This window comes from Anopheles coluzzii, chromosome 3 (assembly GCF_943734685.1).
Source record: "Anopheles coluzzii chromosome 3, AcolN3, whole genome shotgun sequence".
NCBI classification, from domain to species: Eukaryota; Metazoa; Arthropoda; class Insecta; order Diptera; family Culicidae; genus Anopheles; species Anopheles coluzzii.
The window spans coordinates 34,856,792-34,874,122 of record NC_064671.1 but is presented as its reverse complement, the minus strand read 5'-3'; the positions used below and the strand labels follow the sequence as shown (position 1 = coordinate 34,874,122).

General features: G+C 48.4%; 2 protein-coding genes across 12 annotated transcripts in view; both read left to right on the top strand.

The window, feature by feature from the left end:
- LOC120955814 (fibronectin type-III domain-containing protein 3A-like) overlaps positions 1 to 17,331 on the top strand; it is a 60,072-nt gene that overhangs the window by 28,177 nt on the left and 14,564 nt on the right. For 9 of the 11 annotated variants that reach the window (XM_049609778.1, XM_049609775.1, XM_049609780.1 and 6 more), the window contains exons 2-3: positions 1,813 to 3,131; positions 13,701 to 13,894. In XM_049609778.1, the coding sequence (XP_049465735.1) occupies positions 2,615 to 3,131; positions 13,701 to 13,894 (711 nt within the window). In that variant the 5' untranslated portion in view covers positions 1,813 to 2,614. The remainder of the gene's footprint in view (positions 1 to 1,812; positions 3,132 to 13,700; positions 13,895 to 17,331) is intronic. The other 2 variants (XM_049609774.1, XM_040376996.2) reach the window with 1 other exon arrangement.
- Positions 5,843 to 17,331, top strand: part of LOC120955819 (cytochrome c oxidase subunit 7A1, mitochondrial) — a 27,635-nt gene continuing 16,146 nt past the window's right edge. Inside the window, exon 1 of the mRNA XM_049609785.1 lies at positions 5,843 to 5,853. The gene's annotated coding sequence lies outside the window, so the exon portion shown is untranslated. The remainder of the gene's footprint in view (positions 5,854 to 17,331) is intronic.

Genomic DNA, 17,331 nt, shown 5'->3' with positions numbered 1-17,331 from the left:
AGTCGAGGAACTAGGAAAGGAGACGACGAACCTTTTTTTTTAAACAAAAACCCGACTACTTGATGACGTTAACGTTTTGATCTGGGTGCTGGGTGGGTTTTCTTTGCCAAAGGAAATAGGAAGACAAAATAAAGGGAAGTCACCGAAGCGCGGCACACAGAGCAGAGAGCAACAGTGAGTGGCCCCGGCCGTTAGCAACAGCAACGGCGAATCGGCGACGCATAATGACAATTTTGTGCAACAACACAGCAAGGGAAAACCCTCCCCCGACGAACAACAACGTTGTCCCCGCATTCCCCCCTCTACTCGTGTGTTTTTGGAATGGCACAGAGGCTATGATTAAATAAATTACCAACCACAACACAGACGGCTCGGATAGGGCAGAACACAATCTCTCGCAGACACAGTGGTGTGTGTGTGTTTTGTCATATAGCTTGCAATTTTAGTGTCCCTTTCCATTCCGTTGGCGCACTGTTGGAGCTCTGTTGGAGCTCTGTTGAAGCGCTGGCCGCAAACGCTGCACGTCGTACTACTATTCCGTGGCTGTGTTGCTCCTGGAAGACAGTAACCAAGCTTGAGCGAGCTTGTGGGTTTTAGTAAGAGCCTCGCCAACCAGATATCGCGCGCGCCCAGTCATCTACTTCTCGCAAGAAGCCCACAAGTGACCGTTGCTTCTTCTTATCAAAAGCATTGACGAAGAAGTGTGCTCCATTCTAGTACGGGTCTGCCACTTTGCTGTGAGGTTTCTATCGTATGGAGCAGTAGCTCTCCATGAGAGAGAGAGAGATCTCATTGTGGAATTGTGTTGCCTCCAACACATCCCAAGTCCACCAGTAGCATTCCCAATTGTGACTCGTTGACGTCCGCCGTGTTCCGGTTGAGATTTGCTTTAATTCGAGAGTGAGGCTGATGTCTTTGATTTGCACACTTCTTCTCCTCGCCTCTGCAGGACGATGTGATGGATTGCGTTCCAAATTTGTTTGAAGCCAAGTGGCAATAGGGCCTCTCCACCGCAACGGCCATAAGACGCAAAAGCAGCTGGCCGATGGAGAATCATTGGGGCTTACAAGGGCGGGAAGGTGTAGACAGGAAAGCATTACAATTGAATGTGCGTCCTCTGCCTACTACCTCCTACTACCCCTATACCCGTCTTACAATCCGTGAAGAAGATGTTGCTGATCGTCGAAAGCGGAGAGATCACGGATATGGGGCTCAAGTGAGATAAATTGAGTCAAGTGTGTGTGTGGTTCGTACGTTTGCTCGTCCGGCTGGGAGATGTGGCATTTTGCTCTTTCGCGTCTTGACGTTTCCAATTTCGGTGTTTGAGTGGGGTTGAGGATCATTCTTCAAATGAAAAGATCACCAAGATGATTGTCACAGTCTGCTGGGAAGCGAGACTTGAGCATATATTTTCTCCGTGCTGTGTTGGGTGTTACGTTCCCAAAACGATCTAAACTGTGCAAACTAAAGTCCTCCAGCAAACGATACGGACGATAAGGCTTTGAAGAGATCCGCTTAGGATGTGATCCAGTGTACGGCTCGCGGCCACAGAGAGTGTTGTAACCGATATATGTTGTGTGTGCATCCTTTCGGCTTGTCAGCGAAACTACGGAGAGACTCCAACCAGCAAAGAGGCCATTTCCGCGTCTGGCAAAACACAGAAACACACACTCACGCACACATTCCACGCAAACGGAAGTCGAATGTCTCGGACGGTCTATATGTGTGTGTGTGTGTGTATGTGTCTCTCTTTAAATGTGGCAGGGAAGAAGAAGAAAAAACAAGGGAATGAAGTTCATTTTCCATTTGCAGTCCGTGTTCAAGCTCTCGCACGCGCGTTTATCTGAATATCATCAGCAACAGCAGCAGCAGCAACAGCACGAGCGCGCCAGTGTTGCTGTCTGCCTAATGAGTGTATATGTGTGTGTATGTGTGTGGCTGTGCATGGCCCTATAACAGTATCTACTTCCGGCTAGCGTCATGTGAAACCTAACTGCAAACGCACTTTTGCTCGCACTGGCCGCTGGCAAACCGAGAGAAAGAGGGAATAGTAGTCTCGTAGCAGGAAAAGTGAGTGAAAAAGATATCCAGTGCGACCCACGGTACGGTTGTCGTCGTCGTCGTGCTGTGGTGTGTGCGCTGGTGCGCCGTTTGGTCCACAAAAAGTGAATTCCACAGGCCGGGCGCGCGACTAAAAGTGTGTGTGTGTGTGCGCGAGTGAAAGCAATCAAAACGTCGTTGTGTGTCGAGTGGGAGACGAGTGGCAAAGAAGGCCTGGAAAACGGGGGGGAGGGGTAAAAGTTGATAAAAGCAAAACCCAGTGGGTTGTTTGAAGGCAAAAATAGGCAACACACACACCGGAAAGCCTTTCTAGATCTGGTCGTGTTGTGGAGAAGCGCACTAAAGTGAAACTGAGCGAGTGTGTTTGTGTTGGTGCGATTAGAGTGTTAGAGAAGTGTGTTTCTTTGTGTGAAAGTGCACGATAAGTAGAAGCAACAGGATCACAGGCGCGTAGTAGGACATCTGCCGCGGGAACGGGCATCCCTGGCCCTCTGGGTCCTCGTGTGTCCTGCTGACAATAATCCACAGGAAAAAAAACCCTCAAGCCACAACCATGGTTCGACGGGCGGTATCCACCTCGCCGGAGTCGACGAACCATCACCATCTGAACAGCCACCATCACCTCAGCCAAGCACAGACGCCAACCTCATCGACCTCCTCGCTGTCGTCGGCCTCCGACGGTCAGCCCGTCTCGCAGCAGCCCTCGCCCTCATCGCAGCAACACTCGCCCGTCTCGGTGAGCAGTGCACCGGCGGCGGCCAGTGTTGCTAGCGGCGGAACAAATGCCACGGGCGGACACGGTGGTGGCGGAGGCAGCGGATACGATGTGCTTCAGTTTGTGCGTCAGCTGCCGGGACCGCTTGGGCCGGGCCAGCAGCACGTTCACCTTGCGCCGCACGGTGCCGAAAATGGTGGGCACGGTGGACTGGCCGGCGCTGCCGGTGGCATCTTTATCGCAGCGGGGCCGTACGCCGGCGATTACTACTCCGACCACTCGTACTACTACCCACACCCGGACTATGGATCACCGCCGCCAGCTCCCCATCCCTGTCCGGTGCATCATGAGTACGGTAAGGGGCAAAAGATTGACGGGCGCCGCATCGCCGGTGATTTGTGTTGGATTTGGTCAGAGTTAGCGAACAACGATCCAGCGCGCGCTCCTCTGTGTGTGTGTGTGTGTGTGTGTGTGTGTGCTTCAAGAGAAGCGCGAGTAGTAAACAATGATACTTTAGGTTTTCTTAGTAGCGAGATAGGTAGTTATCAACAGAAAACACGCATATATGCCCGCCACCGCCGGATGTGTGCAATGTGTGTTTCGATTCCGATGAATGGCGAGATGTGTGCTGCTTGACCTGACCCTTCGTACCGCGAACAACGTCAACAAATGCGCACGGATTAATTTCTTCGCGTTTGCTTAGCTGGGTTTTGTTGTACCGTCAGGGATAGGCAACTTCTGTTTTGAGTAACAGCCACGAGAACTTCAGACTTTGTAGCTTCAGATGTGGACATCGTAAAATTCCTTTGTTGGTAATATCATTTCTAGCATCATATAATGGAGGAATTACTGCTCTTTGGTAAACGTTTGTTTCTAGAACTACATTAGTCATTCGCGTTGTTTAGTATCTGTTTTGTTATATGGACGAAAGATATTAGCAAATGCCACAAAGGTCGTAAACGATATATAGAGGGTGTCTCTCTATCTACCTCAGCAACAGAAACAAATCTCGTCCCAACAAAGTTGTCAAATGGAATGGGATTTTACAGATAAGAGGATGGTGGCTTAGCTGAACTCAAAGAATGCTGTATCCAGTGTTCTGTGAAGAGAGTTAGAGCCACCAGGTTCGCTTTGAAGTGAGAGCTCTGCCCTTACTCCTTGAATCGATGCGTATTAAGTTATACTCTACATCGATTTCATTGAAAAATACTGAAACCATTTTGTAAAGAAATGTTGAAATGACTATAAAGACGTGGATTCCGAATAGTGATGAAAAAAATTAGGATTTGGCCTGAATCGTTTCCGGTTAGCTCCGAAGTTTTCTGGAATCGATTCCGGATAGCAGGTCCAGAATCGGTTTGCGGAATCAATTCCGGAATCAAAATTGGCTCCGGCATCGTAATTGGCTCCAAAATCAGAATAATAAGCTTAGAGACGGAGTCGGTTTCGGTATCTTCATAAGAATAGGCGTTTGGGTCCAATGATGCTAAGTATTGATAGCCGCGAAAAAATAAAAATTTACTTATAAATGATCCTGTCTCATGGTGATTCCCGGATTGATTTCGCTTCTTAAACTTCTCATTTCATTTCAAGAACTAAATTTCATTCCGGAGCTATCTGGAGTCAATCCTGATTCCATTTCCGTAGCAAAAGGCGATTTTTCCAGGTTGATTCCGATTCCGAAGTCGATTCTGAATCCGGTGCCGATTTCGATCCCGGAATCGATTCCGGAGCTGACTTCTGAATCGACTCCGGAGTCGACTCTGGAATCTGCTCCGGAGTCAACTCCGGTATCTGCTCCGGAGTCAACTCTGAAATCTGCTCCGGAATCAGCTCCGAAATCGACTCCATAATCGGAATCGGTTCCAGCATCGGAATGGGCTCCGAAATTGATTCTGAATACGGAATCGGAATCAGGTAGGTCCGATTCCGAGCTCCCACCACTAATTCAGAAAGCGTATCAAGAGTTTCTTAATGCCTATCCAACTTAGCTGTTTAGTGACGGAGCTACTTTGAGCGTGTAGAGCTACATTGAGTTTACAGTGTTGCACTAGAGACTACTAGAAGTTGCAGGCCTACATTAAGCTCACAAAACTACATTGAGTTTAAAGAGTTCCATTGAGCTGTAGCAGGTACATTGAGCTATTGGTGCTAAATTGAACTCTCCTTTACACCACATCAAGTCCATCTGAATCTTCTTTATAACAATAAATCCTTCCACTAGTCCGTACGTTTGCCAAACCCTGCCCCCTTACAAGAGTGATTGTTGTGTCGGAGGCAAGTGCAATCAAAGTTTTGCGACTGACCTATGATCCGTACCTCCCTATCCTCCTCCCTGTGGCAGAGTGGCACGAACTTCGATTCACGATTAATGCAAGTAATTCTCGCAATCATTCTACAAAGAACAACAATAAATAATAATTCGTGGAGCATGATGATGATGGAGTGGAGAGTACACAGACGCTGTCTGATTGTGTGTTAAAATGCGGTGTGTGGGTTTTTCAATCTAAAAATGTAAATATTATGGTGTATAGCCAATGCACTCTTCTATCGCTTGCAGTTTGCGAAGCTTGGAATTTCCAGAACACGGTGCATTCTGTGCGAGTGCAGCTCCGTTGGAAATCTGGTTTGCGAGACTTTGACCGAATGCAGGACACTCACGCGGAGGGGCGGGGGGGCGGGTGGTCTGGAAGTTTTAATTATCTCTAAACGAACCATCAACAAACAACCAGACACACGGACCCGCCACGGATGGATGGATGGGGATGCAATTTTCTTAAAATGCATTGTTTTTCTGGTCCTCCCAGATGCACATCATTTGATGGGGGTTTTTTCTTCTTCTTCCGGGCTTTAAACAGAGATACGCGGGAAGAATATAGCTTTATCTGAAATGGAAAACATAAATTCCGGGAACACGCGGAGGACCACGTTGTTTTATTTTCAGTGTGCAATTAAGCAGAAGTTTGTTATGATCAGGGGAGAGTCGTTTTAACTGCCAATGGGTGCGAATTTTTAGACTTTTAATCCGCGAAATCTCTTTTGGCTGTTTTTATTTGCGTGTGATATTCTTCCGATCTGAACAAAAGCAAACAAAGCAGCAAAAAGCCTACAGAACGAAGAGGAAGAACATTGTTGTGCACCGGAAAACGAATGCAAAAAAAAAAAAAATAGCAGACACGGATTAACCTCTACCATTTCCGCCAATTAACCTTCTTGTGCCTAAAAAGCAGGGAGGAGACGGTCTTGGGAAAAATTTTGATTTATATTTATGTAAATTAATGGTTGTTGTATTATATATTTTTTTGACATTCTAAATGCAAACAAAAACTAAAATGCATGCATTGCATTTGTGGCAGTTGGTTGCCACACAACTTTATGACAGTCTGTGGCGATGACTCCTCTCCAACAGCGGTGGGGACATTCGCGACAAGCCAAACACGCAACAACATGGTTTATTTTTTAACGACTTGTTAACTCTCGAGAAGCTATTAATCGGGTTTTATTTCGCCCTAAAACAAAGCGCACTTGTGCCCAACAAAATTAAAGTGGCTTTTAAATGATAATAATGGCGTGTGTTTAGTGCTGCCTATCACAACATTGTTTCGGTGAGCAACAAGTGCATGTTTCCGATTGCAGTACTTGCTGTCATCGGCCACAAATAGCACGCAGCGCAACGAGAGACAAAGGCAGGCAGGTTAGAAACATTCATCTTCATGAGTTTGCCGCGACAAGCCCGGAAAGGTCACCGTGCGCGCAGGGTATAGCCTCTCCAGCAGGTTAAAATGTATGTTAAACAGCTTCCCAAATACCGATAAAACCCACTAATTGAACACTGAAACATGTGGTGTGTGTTTTTGCATCCCGGAACTCTTCCACGGAAACCCGTTTTTGAGGCTGTCCTGAAATAATGATAAGCATAAAAGCATAACGTGTGTCGCCCAAGCCACGGCTGTGTGCGTGTCTCTCTGTCTCTTGCCTGTATCGACGTGACACGTCTACCGATCTCGAGCTTCTCTCGTTGTAGGTGGTTTGCGCACCCTCACCAGAAGAGGGGTTGTTGGGGATGGCAGCTTACTGGGAAAGACCCAACCATCGCGAGAGAGCCAGCAACCGGAATTGGTGTGTGATGTGGATGGCAAGAAACTGGTTGTGCCGTTGTGAGGATGCGTTTGTCACTGTGTGTGTGTGTGTATGTGCCCGCACACTACTACTACTACTACTACCACTACCGTCACGAGTGACTCGTGAGGTTAAGTGATGGGGATTGTGGTGCGAATAGTTTGCGAAGAACACACGGAACCGAGAAAGGCATTTGAGCAGTTCCTGGGGAGAGCGGGGAGCTAAGGGAAGACGAGAGGGCGCGCTTTTCGCGAGTTTTTGTTTCTCCCGGTGTTCGCGGTGTGATGTGGCCGGTTTTCTTTGTCATCGCGCGAGTCATCGAAGTCATCATCAGCATCATCATCATCTGGGCTGAGGTTTCTCGAGCCCCTGGCCTGAACGGGGAGGGATGATCATCACAGCTCGAATCGTCCCCTCGCGGTGTAGTGCAAAACTCGCCGAACTCGTAGAATGTGGTTCGCCATGTTCACCGCATTCCCTTCGCCCAATTGCCCTGCTGCTGCTGCGCCCCCATTTGGCAGCATCATCATCCCCTAGGCCGAGGCCGCAAAAGGGGCAACTTTTAAGCCGCCGCGCATGTGGAGCGATTGAGCCGCGATTCGCAGAATTTCTGGAATAGCGCGCAGTAACGTGGTGAATGGTGGGGGGAGGGGGGAGAGAGGACATGCTGGTAGATGTTGCCGTGGACGTGGCAAACCATGTGGACCTTGGGCGAAAACGGGGAGGGAAAACCACCACCACTCTAGAGCGCTCTCTAGCGCGCGGCGGCGGCGGCGCACGTATTTATCATTAAAGGTCGTTTCGTGCATCCGTTTCAAGCCGCTGCTCCGCTCCGGCCACATCTCGAGAAGTAGCGTCTTCCGTTGTCTCTTGGAGAGGGAACCGTGTCTTGCTGGAGTTGTTGGTCGCATCGATTTTTGCTCCGTGTGCATGTGTGTAGACTTTGGCCCGGCTGTTCTTCGCAGTATCGACGAAAAAACTCGTTTGACTTTGCTCGAGATGGTTGGCTGGGTGGCTATGGTGAAAGAGGATTGTTTCGCGTTCGTGTCTGTGTGTGTGTGTGCAGAGGAAGGTGGAATCACATCTTCCACATGACGATGAAGATGATGATGGTTTTGAAAAGGTTGAAGACGGTGCTTCTTCTCCACGGTGCCTAATGTCGTACGGTGCTTTTTTTGTCTTTCTGTTTTTTTTCGCATCTCACCCCATCGCGCGAACAAGGTCGAAATTAGACGTACAACTTACTTAAAGTTTATCGCAAACGGTCCACCTTTTATTGCTCTTTGTTTTGGTTCGGGTTTTGGGAAAAATGCTTTCCCAGGCCGAACAGGCAAGGGATTGACGATTTGCCATTCGTGATGGTTAGATCGCATGGTGAATGTAATTTCCAGCATTAAATGCACATTTCAGTGGCTTGCGTGCTGGCATTACCATTAATGGGTATGTTCAACTTGGCGAACTTTTGCTGATTTATTGTGATGCTACTCATTTCCATACAGCGTTATTTCTTTGTTGCTTACCGATAAAGTATTCACTTTTATCTGGAGCTAATCCATGTATATATTAAGCAATTAACGTTGTCGTCTTTCAGCTGGCTCGTAGCGTCGTGCCTAGCGCTGGGGCTTTTACGCCAAATGTCGCATGTTCAATCCTAATATACACCAAATGCTTAGCGAGTCGTTATGGCGTTTTATACTTACATGACGCTTAAATCAAGCTACATCTCTTATTTCGAGGATATACGTTATATGTCTCTAATATTAATTCATGATTCTGAATCTTGAGATCCTTGAAGATTCATCTCTGCACTTGTTTAAAGATAAAAAAACTCAAAAAATAATACACATTTTACCTCTATTAGTGTCCTATTACTGTACTTCACGAAAAACTCGCTTTGAATCGATGTTCAAATGCAATTCGTATTTCGAATCACTCAACCCTGGAGATGCATGATGAATGAATCTTTACGAAAGCACTACCACTATCTGTGTGGCTTCGATTTCGACACATAAATTCCGCGAATCGATTACAGCAGACGGAGAAACCCATCTATTTCAAAAACACACTCGCTATGTCGCCATCAATTCTTAACCATGTCGTTAATGTCATTCTCCGGTCTCCGGTCTCTGGGCTGTACGCGAGGGTGGTGTACTGCCCTACCTCATGGGACGCGGTACAGAATTGCACTAAAAGTGGTGTACTCTCTGCCACACGTTGACCCCAATCTTTATGCCCCCCCCCCCCCCCCCCCCCCCCCCCCCCAGAACAACGTGGTGGTGTCCACAGGGCGGTGTGTGGTATGTGGAAAAGCGTCTGACTAAAGCTTCTCCAATATGTTGAAATATCAACCCAATGTTCTCCTATAAAAGACGACACCATCGCACACCACCAGCATTGCGCGATCGTAAACCCTAACGTTAACGTTGTTCCTTCCCTCACCCGTGCTCTCCCGTGGTAGATTTTCCCTCCCCTTCAGCGGGATGGTGATGCAAGTTAGAGCCACCTCAAGGGCCACACCGGGTACCGAATATATATATCTCCACTTAATGCTGCACCGCAGCCGCAAGGGACAAATGCATTGCGCGATAGAGAGGTCATGTGCGGTGCGGATAGATAGATACGTAAAATGTGGCTTTAGAGTGTATCAGCGCTCTGTGGTGCATAGAGACAACGTTTAATGTTTCTTGGAAGTGATCATTTCTCAACGATTTTGTTCGTAGTACTTAACCAAGCGAATTGAAGAGCAAATTCATGTTGTTATGTCTGGTTTAAGGCAATTGGTTTAATTTGTCCTTTTTATTAGATAATATGATACATAATATTCTACGATGAGATAAAGTAATTTGTTTGAAAAGGTCTTGGGTTCTTACCTAAACTTGATCCAATTCCTTCAAGCAAGAGAAAGATATAACCGCGAAAAAAAGCTTTCCACCACAGTACTCGCCTCAGGTAACGGACTAAGCACCAAATTCAGTACAGCCAAGAATGTTGGCGCTGCTGCTGCTCTAGTACGGTAGGAACGGGTTAAGAAAAACAACGCCAAGCTAGGAAAGGTCGCTACGAAAAGCAATTGGAAGGATTGCAGAGTGCGTACCAGACTCGAAGGAAAAGAGCGAGAGAACGGGAGGAGCAAGAGGTTCGTCGCTAGGTAACGGGATTTCACTTATTGTTGTTTATCATATGATGAAAGGTCGAAAATGAAGCAGAGAGGATGAGAAGAGCTTGAAGCCTATTACGGGCAAGACTCCATATCAGCATCATCATCATCATCATCATCCGCACAAACACACCCTGAAGGAAGGTTCTCTCTCTCTCTTTCGCCGTGTGCCCTTAAGAACCTGGCGAGCAGTTCGGCATTTTCGAGAATGGAATTTTGGAATCCTCCCCCTCCCCTCCCTTTCTCTCCCTGATTCCGTTTAAAGTGCCCTTCTGGCTGCCTCTCGATGATGGTGAATGTGTGGTGAAGGGCACACTTTTTGGAGGGTTGCTTGAGGACCGAGGCGCCAGCAAAAGAAGCTGGAAAGTAGCCGCTGCTACATATGGTTTGATCGTTCCACGCGACCACCGATGATACGTTCGCCTCCAAGTTTGTTTGCTTCTTTGATTTTTATTCATCGAATCTTTCTTTCTCCCACCAAGCAACGACGTCCTTCGAAGCGTGTGTGTGTGTTTGTGTGTGGGCATATTTGTGGTAGGACTCTCTCTCTGGCTGTGGCGAAAAGATCCAGATTCTCTTGACCGGTTTTTTGGCCGTTTATTGGGGTTTGCAGCGGCTGCGTACCCCTTCTTTTTGGCTGCCCAGCTGAGCCATTGCTCGAGGGTGGAAAAGATGCGCAGAAAGGTGAAGAACTTCAAAACTGGTTCCACCACCACCACCACATAAACACTCGCCTTAAAGGGAAGGGATAGGTGAGAGTTCTAAACGGTGGGTAGAAGATGATCGTTCTTGGGGGGTTTTTTCTCTTCTCTTTCTCTCTGGCTCAATTTTCCAACACTCTCCCCTCCCAAAGAGACCACCGGGACGGGGGAGCAAAGAAAAGGGCGGACGGTACGCCCAAGGAGGCACGCTGCTGACACGCGAAACGGGTTGATTGTACTCTGTGCAAATAATGACCTTGATTAGTTATGCTCTTTTTTCTGCTCTCCAACTTCGTTCGTTCGGCGTGTAGGGTGGTGGTTGGGTTATGATGGCGCTTGGAAACTGGAGCTCCATGTTACGCTATGCGCAGGAAAGGGAGCAATCCGCCTAGACGAGTGAGTGAGAGCGTGTGAGAGCTCGTGGAACGCAAAATGCATGCTCTAGCGCTATGTGGTTGGGTTGGTTTGGGTCGAGTACGCATCGGGTTAGTACCCCGAAATGTATTTCCATTCGGTTTCTGCCATCACACGTGCGGGTTTTGGGGTGGCGCAAGGGAAGATGAAACGACCTACAAGGGCTTGGAGTGTGTGTGTGTGTGTGTGTGTGTGTGTGTGAGAGAGAGCGAGAGAGCGAGAGGTTTGCGTCTGGGGAGTCTGAAGCGCACGAGTTGTCTATGTATATAAACACGAAATATTAATGACCGTCTGGCGGTCTGGCCCTGGCGTCCTTCGCGTCCTCTGCCTAGGGCCTCCGTTGCTTTCCGAAGCTTTCCTCGTTGGAGTGTGTTTTGTTGTTTGGAGAGAAAAAAACGGAAGGGCAGTGTTTGTCGCTGGACAACAGCTCTGTCTGTCCGTTGGTAAGGCAAAGATATCAAATCATTATTCAGAAGATTGTCATTTGTTTGTTTGTGATACTACTGCTGGTGCTGCTAGAAAACTAGAGAAAACAGCCATTAATTGTGGACTACTGTGTATAGGAAAATCGTTTGCGCACTGCACGCCGATAATCTGCATCTTCAACATCTCACCATAGCTCCATAAGTATAGTTATTATAGAAACCTTAAGTAGTATTATGGAACCCTTGTTGAATTCCCTTTGCTGCAGAATAGTGCATCCGCCAAACCCGCATGTTGCATGCTCTCCCCTGGGATGACCCTTGTTGTGGTGAAAAATCGTTCATCAATTGATCGGACCACCACACGCCACACACATGGTGTTCGCCAGACGCGCCCTGACACGCACACCCTTACTGAACGCGTGAAGAAAGCGTGTCCAAAGCGAATAACGTTGGACCTCAGGGAGAGTTGAGGGAATGCTGCGGGATCGATAGGAAGAGCGGAGGGACTGCCGAGGGAATACCCACACATACACACCCTCTCCCGACAGGGTGGTGGTGCACACAGACCAGCATTTAGGTGTCAATTAGCGTCTCGCGTTGTTGTTGATGTTTCCCGTGTCCCCGTCCTCACAAGGCGCGAGATTCCTGCGAGTTCCCTTCGGCTTGGCTGGACATTGCTTTGGACGCCCCGGGAGTGGCATCAAACACACGATGAGCACCCTGGGAATTTACGCGTCAAGGGCAGTTACCGTCGATGCAGTTCTGCAATTGGAGAACCTTAACCGAGAGCTGAGAGATGACGGGAAGAATCATTGGAGGATCATTTACTCCAGATTAATTACTCACAAGTACTGAAACGCTTAAAGACATCGAGCAAGAAGCTCTTTGTTATGCTGATGTCGCAGAAAGATGTTCCAACATCACAAGCAAACAGACGCTACGCTAAAATCACTTCCAACTGCGCAAAAGACGCCAACGTTTGATGCAGAATTTGGTCTTTATGTCTCTCTGGCTCTTTATCCGGTCGCTTCGGTCGCGTGATCGGCTTTTTCGGCTTTCCTGTTGGCCGAATATAATGCCTGTGAAACACAACATAAAAAAAAAACAGCATAACCAACGGTACTGCTGCCATTCTTTTGCTCTCCCCAAACACATTCCCTGCCTCACACTACGTCAACAGAAGATTGCTGAAATCAGCTGAAATGTTGTGTTCAGCACTGGATGTCGAACGGATTTCGGCAGACCGTCTGAAGGGGAGAAGGGCCATAAGACATCCGGTTTGCGGTGGTTTGTGTTTATTTGCCACCAATTGGCATGTTTTTTCGCGCGAGGGCATTAACCGAACACACGACGGTGTGGTGCACAGGAATCATCCGCGTCTGCTCCTCTGTTTGACGAGACGCGTGTGTGTTATGTCCGTGTGTCTGTGTGTCCTGGAATGTCTGACCTAAGGTTTACCAGGTACTGCGCTGCCCATCACTCCGTCACAACACGCACATCTGTTGTGTTTTATGGTCTGACCTCCTTAATATTGGCTGACTCCTGACGCTTCGCTTCCACCTTGCCGTCCGTCTCCACATGTGTGACGTTCGTCGGCTTACTTCACGCTTTTTCTTTGAAAAAGTGCATACGTAAATAACAATATCGCAAGGAGTGTTCGTTTCGTGCATATCTTAATCTGCGCCGGAGCGTCGGTCGGGAAAATCAGGTCGAGTCCTCCTTCCCCACTACCGTCTTGCTGTGGCTGGTCCACCAAACACGATGGATATTTTAAGAATCGCACATTTACACCACAATAAGAACAAAAAAACGGAAGCACCAGCAGCACGAAGGTTTATCTCTCAATCAGTGCAGGGCATGAAGATGTTTTGGAGGAGGTGTGGGGTTACTGGAGTGGGTGGGTAAGTGGGGAAAAACTGAAAGCGTAAACAACGTTGCCAATGACCTGTGGTGTATCGTTTTCCCCCGGGTTTTGCGCGCTCATTTCCTTCACGAAGAAGTTTGTCGATGATGCTACTACGCGAGATGGAAATTATCCAGATATTCCGTTCTTTGTACTAATATACTAATTACATTTCGCTTTTCTCTTCTCCCTTCTTCCAACACAGGTCCCGTCACACTGCCAATGGTGTCGCAGAACGGTACGCCCCCGATGGCGATGCCGATGCAGGTACCGCAGGGCCACATCATGCAGCAGATAGTGGACGAAAACGGTACGCTCCGGCACGTCATCCTGTCGACCCAGCCGCCCCAACCGCTCCGGCAGGGGAATGTTCAGCACCATCTGCATCCGTCAGCATTTGTAAGTATCCGAGACACACTGACCGAGCCGCCGTGTGTATGTAGCAAGAGGTGACTCACCGCGGCTCTGGCCACTTCACACCCAAGGCTGCATGATAAATAGCTGGTGCTAACATATTCGCCTAGAAATTCACACATTCACTCACACGCGCTAGATGATGCTGCGTTTGTTGCTAATTTGTGGCACGTTCAATGGCCGCGTCGGTGCGTACTGTGGGCATATTGATGGAGGGACGCCACTAGAGTATCGAGATGCTCTTAATGCTCGTTAAATGGTAACGCTGGAGCGTGTGTGCGTGTGCACTTGCAAAAGTGTTACTTTTTACTACGGCACCTTCCGGAATGATGCTATTACTCATCAATTAAAACCATTCTTCGGCCAGAACTGGGAAGCAAGAAGGGCCGGGAGTGATACGAGTGATACACAATTGCAATTATTTGCATGTTTTTCTTCTTTTAGCATCGTTTAGCTGAAGGAACGGAATGCGTTAACTGGCAGAAGAGTGGTAGCAAAGTTGTGTTCTTCCATCCATTGGTGCGTGAACGAATTGGCATTGCCCGAAGAGCGGTCCTATACTTAGCACATGTGTGCAACCGCTTCATTTTAGTCTGGAGTTGGAGTATCGTGGAGTAGAAACATAAGAACATCAGAAGAAGAAATAAACGCCGATAAAGCTGCATCTTCAAATCGGCATAGAGAAAGAGAGAGAGAGAGAGAGAGAGAGAGAGCGTGCACACTGGAACGGCCAAGCGTCTCAATCCCTGTTCTTTGCGCATTAAAGGCAAGAGTCATAAAAGACGTCCTCTGCACAAAAAGATAAAAGCAGCCACTCGCCTCTATCAACGAACAGGCAGGGGCAGCACCATGAACGCCGCAGCCTAATGATTTCCGCCATTTGATGGTGGTGCAAATTTCTGCGTGATTGGCTTTTTGCCGATCCAGCAAGCCGCCGTTTGGGCGCAAATCAATCCTTTTCCTTGGAACCATCAATCCTTCCTCTCTATACATAATATACCTGTCCGTCCGTCTGTCCTGGGTGGCTTAATTTGCGGCTTGGTCTAACGTTAACCACTCATCCAGAAAGAAGGGGGCGAGGGGGTGATGATGGTGGTGGTCGCAAGAAGCAAAGACAAATAATTAAACCATGTGTGTGTGTTTTTTTTTTTTTTGCGGAACACCAAAGCCGGCAGCGTGTCCGCCTATTACACGGTCCGGTCGGTTTGATGATGGTCGGTCGCGTTGAAAACGGTCATAAATGAGGGGGAAGGGGGCTGTTAGGCCGCAAAAATATAGCTTTATGATAGCACAGAGGCGGCGGCGGCCGCTGAGTAGTATGTTGGCAAGTTGCCGGCGACTAAACCACCGTGTCCCCTAGGAAGAAGGTTTATATGTGTGTATGGGGAGGAAGGAGGGGAGAATGGATTTATTGTGTTTGATCGCTTGTTGGCTATATTTTTATGTATGGTTTTCTCTTACTTTTAGAAACAGAGAAAATCTCCGTCGAGTCGAGTGTGTGTTTGTGTGAAAATGGAACTAACGGAAGGAAGCTGCAGGACCGGGCACGGCTTGACGAAATCGAATTCGAATCTCCGACCCGGTTTCCCGTATCTCCGGCACACAAACACAGACACTTTTTTTTTGGGGAGCTTCTACTACTAACGGGATTTGAAGGCGATTCAACCGAGAAACGGTTTGGCGGCAGAAGAAAGAAGAAAACTGTATATCCGCACACAAGTACGGGGCCAAATGAACGGGCTCTAGTTCTAGTCGGAAGGTCCAACGCCAACTTCCCCCCTGCCCCTGCTCTCTTTCTCCCAACCTCTTGGAAGGTCGCCGAGAAGAAAGGGAGGAAGTGTTGCTTCCGGATTTGATCAGATTATGATTGGAGTGTGGAGCCAGAGCAGAGAACAACGCCGAGCTCTTCAACATTGCATGCTCATGTATGTGCGCACGCCATTAGAGAGCCGGCCAGATGCCGGAACGTGTAGCAGTTCCCTTCCCTACATTGCACCATCGTTGCGCGCCCCACACCACCGCCTCATCTGGTTCGGTGTGTGTGGTTGTGATTGTTGGAAAATATATCAAGCGTAATGAGCAGCGCACGAGGAGGAGACACCACCACTGCCGCCGCCACCACCCCCCCGTTCAGGCCCCCGTTTGTATTAGGCGTCGATTTAAAGCACGGCCATCACGGGATGTGTTTAGAGGGAGGAAGCTAGCAAAGGGGTACCCCGGGAAAGGGATATGAAAAAATATGAACAATTATAATCGACAACGGAACTGTTCGGTGTGCAACAGCAACGAGTGTTGTACGTGGAGGCATCGGCAGCTGGTCTATCGCTTTAGCCAGAGGAGCGTGCGCGCGCGCCCACGGGTCACGCTACAACACGCAACAGCACCACCACCGACATTGTCGCGCAAACGTGCGTTGTGATGTGCGCACTCGCGTGTAATTGCTGCCCATCATTTGCAGTGCAATGAGAGGAACGCTCGCTGTGCTTTTTTTTTAATCATTTTTCATATTTTTGACATTTCATCCACGTTGACAGTGTGGAGAGTATGTGGCATTTTGAAACGCACGCTGGAAGCTGCGAATCGAATGCCTCCTCAAAGTGACGGCAGGTCAAGGGTTGAAGCGTTCTTTCCATCTGCTTTTTTTATTTCTTCTCAGCTTCCAAATGTCAACACCGTCCGGTTTGCGCGTGTGTGATGGTGCCTCATGGCCCACAGGTACAAGGCCTGTGCCTTAAGCCAACCTTCACCTGCACAGATCGCGCACAGATTATGTTCCATCCCATCTCCCAAAATAAAAAAGCAACAACCACAACTAATTCCAAACGATTAACCCCAAAAAACGTTGCGAAACAGCCGAAAAAAAAGAAACACGAAACAAAATAACGCACCACCGCCACCATGCTTCTCTTTGTCGTCCACGTGCTCTGTTCTCCATGTGACGATGGATTGGAATTAGGTGGATATGCCTCCCCGTCCCCTGTGAAACGAGCAGAAGTACAAAAAAAAATAGAAAGCGAAAGAGCTTCACGCTCGTCCATACAAAATGTCAATGCTGATGAATTGTGTGTGTGTGTGAGCCACCGCCGCCGCCGTCGCCTATTGCGCAGCGCAAAAATCGCATACGCGACACAGCGTACGAATGGTGGCGGTGTGGTGTGTGTTGCGTGTGGCCCAAAACCGAGGCGGCCACCTCCTAGTGCTCGTCTAAATTGCATTTCGGTGGCTTCCAAACCTAAACCCCCCCACCCCACCGCACAGCTCGGAGGCTCAAGGTCGTACGCTCTCGGACAAAGGTAATGGGTGCCTGCAGGCTCCTATTTTGCGGTTAACTGCTGCTATTACCCCTTTTCGACCCCTCAAAAAAGGTGTGTTCGATAGGGAAGGGGTAGGAAAAGAGAGGCCTCATTTTGTTTGTTTTAGAG